Source organism: Buceros rhinoceros, unplaced genomic scaffold (genome assembly GCF_000710305.1).
Source record: "Buceros rhinoceros silvestris isolate BGI_N320 unplaced genomic scaffold, ASM71030v1 scaffold548, whole genome shotgun sequence".
Classification (NCBI taxonomy): domain Eukaryota; kingdom Metazoa; phylum Chordata; class Aves; order Bucerotiformes; family Bucerotidae; genus Buceros; species Buceros rhinoceros.
Genome location: NW_010424845.1, coordinates 1 through 6,652, shown reverse-complemented (window position 1 = coordinate 6,652; position 6,652 = coordinate 1). Strand labels below are relative to the sequence as shown.

Below are 6,652 nucleotides of genomic sequence, written 5' to 3'. Positions count from 1 at the left end.
CTCCCCGGCTTTCGCACAGCCCCTTGCAGCACTGACAGGCTGCACTCAGGTCTCCTTAGAGCCTTCTCCTCTCCAGGCTGAACCCCCCTCCCCCGCCAACTCCCCCGGCCTGTCCCCATACGATTTAGGAAATCCTGTATTCCAGATGGGTTTCAATGGTAATAATTTGAAGTAACATTAGCCTGTACTTCTTTCATGAGCAGCTGCACATTCATTAGCACTGAATTGTTAGAGTGAGAAGCATGGGCAGTGGCTTGGGTAAAAAGCAGCATTAAATAAACCTGTATTGTGATAACAACTTCCAATCTCGTTGTTTTTTCAAGACGCAAAACCAAAAGTGTCTGCAGACTTTGAAGATCTATTATCCGGTCAAGGTTTTAATGCTCACAAGGACAAGAAGGGCCCCAAAACAATAGCTGAGATGAGAAAAGAAGAAATGGCTAAGGAGATGGACCCTGAGAAACTAAAAGTAGGCAACGTTCATGTTTATGTTCTTACAATTATTCAATGTGTCTTCCATTCTCATTGTGCTGGAAGCTGCTTGAAACACTGTCCTTGAAAGGTGGAGGGGACAGTAAGCCGCCAGCTGTCCCGCATGTGAGGCAGCTGAGCAATCTTTCAGATCATGTAGTGCCAGAAGCTATCCTCCTGTTTTAGCAGTTACTTCAGTGCACAGCCTTCACAGCGTGGCTGGGTCCCAAGGACCGGGCGCTGTCTCTCCCGCTGCTTTCCATAAAGTAGTGTCTAAACTCGATAGCACCAGAAGCTGCTGTGCTCCCTGTTCGCATGCCAGGCAGCCCTGGGCTAGTGTCACCAGAAAGACAAAGCCATAAACTGCAGGGGAGTATCTGGAAGAATCTCCACTGCCTCATCAGAATGAGAGATACTACTTAGGAAAAGCAGCAATTTCTAAAGACCTGAAATAGCTTCTTACAAGCGAAGCAGGTACAAGAGCAGCAACCACCTCTGCCAGTCCTGCCAAACCCAGGGGTTGGTGAAATAAGGGATGTTCTCCCCGGAATGAGATCGCCTTGGGCACAAAGTGAGAACCTCCTGCTCTTTGTTCATATAACAAACCCCCGTGCCTTCCCTGGAGAAGAGAAAATCCTTTGGAATAGATTTAAAACCCCAAGGTTACGTTTCTGTCCTAAACCAGACTGTGGCAAACAGTGGCTTGCCCAGTGTTGCTGTCAGGGCTGCTGGTCTTCCCCATCACTCCAGCCCTGATTAACCAGCACAGCTAATTGAACTAATCCTCTGACTCATTAATCTTGCCTGCTTTGGAATTCTCTCCTCTCTCCTCAATAAATTGCCAAACTGCGGATCTGTTATGAAGGGAAGGAAATTCAGTCTGTCCCGCTCTATATATGAAACACAAACCCACCAATCATAGATACACAACTGAGAGGAAAAGCCTAAGCAAACTTCTAGAAAACAGAATGAGGGAACTTTTTTTTTTTAATTTTTTTTTTTACCCTCATGGAAAGGTATTAACCTTTGGAAAGTGTACGCCAGCATCCACGGTGAACAGGTACTCAAGCCGGACAGCGGTCAGGCTATGAGGTGGCCAGTTTTCCGATTCATAAGCTGTACAATTTCACGTGGTCCTACTTACTGTGTGCAACCTTTTCCCTCCAGCAAGCTGCCGAACGGCTGAAGCACCCAGCGGATTCTCCCTTCCCTTTGCTCTGATGCGTTTTGTTTCATTGAGTCACTCCAGTTCGGACTGGAACTGTTCAATCTCTTTACGCTTTGGTTTTCACATTCACTTCTCTTTCCTCCTCCCATTCCCCAGCCTAAGATGGCAACTGCCAAGGGGCACTACGCCAGCTGGGAAAGTGGACTACCTACTGCTTTCTTTGACTGCTGGAGTGCAGGTAGCAAATAGGCGCAGGGAGAGAATTGAGTTTAAAAATTGAAGCCAAACTTCAACTTTCAGAAGATTTAACTCTAGACATGCACAAAAGATGCACATCCTCAGCAGAGTTCTAGCCGAGCTTACTTTAGGCGTTCAGTCAAGCTTGCTAAAGAGACACGCAGTCAAACATTTCATTTATCTTTCGACCATTCCATCTACTGTCTGTTCATAAGCTTCATAAGCCAACTCAGTATTTTTAGCAGGGACGTTGCTCAAGGCGTGTCTTTCAAGCAGTGATATGAACATTAATGACAAAGTAGAACCTTACAAATATCTTCTGAAGGTTCTCTAAAGCTTGGAAAGAAATGTAAGGTGATCCTTGGAGTCCCTGCTATTCAAATGATTACATTTTTTCCTACTGAAATATCTAATCTAAGGCATAAATTAAGAGTCACATCTTTCTCTCTAGGTCCTGGAATGGATCGAAGGGAAGGAGCGCAATATAAGAGCCCTGCTCTCCACTATGCACACAGTCCTCTGGGCAGGGGAGACCAAGTGGAAACCTGTCAGTATGGCAGACCTAGTCACGCCAGAGCAGGTGAAGAAGGTCTACCGGCGGGCTGTGCTTGTCGTTCACCCTGACAAGGTAAGGAGCTCCTAGTTTCGCATCCTTCAGAAATTGTCTCTGCTCTCTTAATTACAAAGTGTTGAAGGAGATTGCTTAATTTTTTGGTGCAAACAGCTTTGTAGAAAGTAGTAGCTCATGATTTTTGCCAGTTCTCACCCCTGCCAACCTCAAGACTGTGCTTGGAACATGCTGCTCCAAGCAACAGAGAATCAGATCTTCAGCTTTTGTTCACCTGCACTTTGACTCTAAGCCATAGTGGTGGTGAAAACCAGTTCAGAATATTGTGCCTGATGAAGGAGACGAGAGGGTGATAGAGACGTGAAAGGACAAGGGTCTTGAACTTCTAGAATGGAAGAATTGGGTTGTCTGATTACCCGGCTTGTGGCCTTGCTGCTTACACTTGCCATCCAGAGTGCACTGATGCCCTCTGGGAAACCCGATGGCGATGATGAGCCCTACGCTTTTAAGGAAATGGAGGCCCTGGAAGCTTCAGGGACTGCAGTGCTTTATCACACTTGGCCTTTATCAGCTCTGAGGAGCAGAAGAGCCAAAAAAATTCTTCAGCTGTAATTCTTAAGCTGTGAACACTGTAAGCAGCCCTCAACCTTAGCTCGTTCTTGTCAAAAAGCAAGCGAAAATCATTCGTAGAAAGCAAAGGATGACCGTTTGAGGATCTAGCTGTTGACTTGCTGTAGTCTGGTCTGGTACATGTGATTATCCCTCTTTCTGTTTTCATTCCAGGCTACTGGGCAGCCGTATGAACAATATGCAAAGATGATATTTATGGAGCTAAATGATGCCTGGTCAGAATTTGAAAACCAAGGACAAAAACCCTTGTATTAGGTACTTTCTCAGTCTCCACTACAGACCTGTGCTAGTTCTTACATAGTCTCTTGTCACAAGTGTCACAGATCAACCAAACTCTGGCTGGAAATTCAGAAGTTTCAGAAAACTAAGAGCCTAATACTTATCATGAAGAACAAGAGAAGGGTTTCATTGTGCTTGTACCAAGAATCCTGAGCTCAGAGGGACTCTAGCCACCTGGCTTGCTACATGAGAGCCATGGGGTTACAGTTTCTGGTAACTTTTATATTTTTCTTTGGATTCAAGTGGGGTGAGAGAGAATGCATTCGGTGAAAAGGTGGGATTGTTCTGTCTAAGACAGTGTGTAGCTGGTGGATTTCCTACTTTTTTGTTGTGATGTGTGACACGGCAACACTTCAAGTGGAGTTGGTGGTGAAGCCCAAACTTCATCATACTTTCTTCCTAGGTTTGGATCCAACTTTGTCTGACTGAAGTGCTCAGATGAGATTTAGGCACACTCCTAACTATCACCATTTGCTGCTTAATTGCTCCTGTAGTAGAGTTTGCCTGAATGGAGACAAAGCTGAACCTGGGTTAGATCAGTGTGGCACCCGACTGCTGCTTTATGCATTAACACCGTACTTCACCACACAGTCCAGCAGTGAAAGGTGCAGAAGAAATTCCTCAGCTTCTAAAGCAAGCAACAAGTAATTGATGTTGAACAGCATCTTGCTGGTTTGTTGAAGGGCAGTTCTGGGGGAATAGGGAATTGGGGGGAGGGTGACTCCATGTTTGTAAAAGGGAGGAATGAGCATGTACTGCATTTCCCATCAAGTTCTCATCCATAGCTCAAAACCGTCGAACAAAAGAAATGTCAACAAACCAAACCTCTGCTGCAAAGCATTAGAAACTTCCCGGTCTATAGTAACACGTCCCCTCCTGAGGACTCAGGAGACTTTTTCCAGCCCGCTCGTATCACCTCTATGCCTTTAACAGCTCCAGAGCACTTAGCAAAGGCTCTTGGCAGAACGCAACCTGTTGCAGCTTCACTTTTCAGATCATGGTGTGGACGTCTGTGGCCCAGGTCTGATCTTTGAGGTAAATACAGTGCAAATTGATCATCGTTAAAAGTTTATATTGGACCAAAGCAATAACGTCACAACGAGATATCTCTGATGCTGAAGCCGAAGCATCTTTCCTAGTTAAAAGGCAAGTTACACTCTTCACCCCAAATTCCGGTGTTCTCCTTTTGTAGAATAACTACTGTCAGCAGTTTCTTTACCACGTGTTGTCTCCGTATTGGAGCTTTGAAAGGGCAGGTATATCCGGGAGGTGGGCAGGAAACCATTTGCATTTACTGCTGAAGGAACAGGTTGCCATCGGATGCGATTCTTTAAAGCTGGTGGTTTTTAAAGACAATCCACTAGTTGTTGCACTTACATTTTCAAGTGGCAAAACTTTTACTGCAAAGACAGAGTGTCAAAGTACATTGCTTTCTGTACAAAAGTCATCCTTTTGTTGTATTGGTCCATTATTTACTACCATTAATTGAAAAATGTGAAACCAACACATAGGTCTCCTTTTATATAAAAGACCTTAAGATACTAGTAACAAACTGGATGTTATTTATTAATGTTTTGATCCAGTATGTGCTTGTCTTATTTAAAGAGGTAACTGGAATCCGAATCATGTTCCTGTGATTTGTTGGGTTATTGTTTCTCATTCACGTTTGTAGATATTGTGACCTATGCCGATATAATAAAAAGGATCTCATTGCTATAACGTACTTTTTTAATGATGAAAACCACATTAGCTTTGTATCGAGTTTTGTCCTGGCATATAACTCACAAGTTCACAAAATCCATTGTTAAACTTCATCTACCAAAAGAAGCCCTACCCCACTTCAGCTTTGATTACTTCCATCCCTAATGTTTTTATGGATGCATGAAAGTATTAGGATGTATGTATATCAAAATAGTTAACTAAAAAACCCCCCATTTCTTGTCCTATCTGGTAGTGACAGAGGTTATCAATGTTCAGGTTTACTGTTTGACTAAATTATTGTAATTTTTGTAAATACGGTATATACTCAATGAAATTGTGACTGGTCTAAAACATTTGTACATACATTAAAAAGCTCAAATTAACATATTCAGGTATGTTTTGTGCTTGTGGGGGAAGAACCTTCTTACTTTAAACACACTTCAGAGTAACTTCTCTGTAAATGCTGGAGAAGCGCCAACGAATCCGTGTGTGGTAAATGGAGGCTGCTTCTGTCTGGAGCATCTCACGCGTTCGTCAAACACCGCCACAGCTCCGGCGCGGGGTTGGGTGGGACCTGCGTGGCCGTAAACCACTTGCCCTAGAGACTAATAAGTTTTTTCTGGAGCTTTTATTGCCTCGAGAGCAAACATGAAGGCGGCAGTTCCCATTTCTGCAAACAGACTGTAAAAACAGTAAGGGCTAAATTTAGAGACAAGATGAGGAAAGATGCAGCTTTTTGTGCTTGAGAGAAAAACCCTCCGACCCCATTGAGGCAGACGATGGGGTTAACTTAACTTTCTTCTATATTTTGCCTTATTTAGCCAAGGTAAGCACAAATATGTGTATTTATTGTAGGTCCAAAGCTGTTTACATTAACAGCACCAAGATGTAAACTTGCATGGAAACTTCTAGGGTGTTTTTGGCAGCCGAAGGATCTGTTCTGCTCATACCGTAAGGGGAAGGGGACAGTGAAAGGTGCTCTATGTTATTTTTTCGTCTCCAAATAAGGCCAGAAAGGGCTTTAATTCTGCTCACAGTTCAATTGCTGCTCACAAAGCGTGACCACACTGTCCTACCCCTCTATCTGCTCCCGCGATACAGGTGGCTGGGGTCAGTCCGGTGGCTGTAAAGGGCTGCTAACGCCGGGTGGTCACTCCGCAGTTGGGGTTCCAGGTGCTTTCCCCAGATTAGAAGAGTTTGGACACCACTGGAAACTTGCTGTTCTCATGCTGCGACTCTCCAGGGATCCACGGTCCAGCAAACGTGGCACCAAACAGAACCTTCACTCCAGGCATTTTAATTGCTGGTTTAATTAGGCAGCCTGCTTGCCTCTAAATTATTCAAAATTAGCGATGAAATCGGGGAAAAAACTACCAGAGAGGATTCGAAACGAGAAGGAGAGCTGACAGAGATGGGAGATACTCGGGGAAAACCTTCCTGGGGAGGTGCGGCCCTCCGAAAGGGCTGACAAACGGGACAAGAGGGCGCCGGGGCCCCTTTTCTGGGGTGCAAACAGGGTTTTTCAGACACAGCCCATGGGCGGGGCCTCTTTAAAACTCTATCGATGTCTTTAAACAGGAACTTACCCCACATAAAAC

At 44.5% G+C, this 6,652-nt stretch overlaps 1 protein-coding gene across 1 annotated transcript in view; it reads left to right on the top strand.

Annotated features, from left to right (window-relative positions):
• The window catches only part of DNAJC6 (DnaJ (Hsp40) homolog, subfamily C, member 6), a 24,971-nt gene extending 19,532 nt beyond the window's left edge, over positions 1-5,439 (top strand). Inside the window, exons 16-18 of the mRNA XM_010140908.1 lie at positions 324-469; positions 2,328-2,504; positions 3,228-5,439. Of these exons, the coding sequence (XP_010139210.1) occupies positions 324-469; positions 2,328-2,504; positions 3,228-3,329 (425 nt within the window). The 3' untranslated portion in view covers positions 3,330-5,439. The remainder of the gene's footprint in view (positions 1-323; positions 470-2,327; positions 2,505-3,227) is intronic.
• The last annotated feature ends 1,213 nt before the right edge of the window (positions 5,440-6,652 follow it).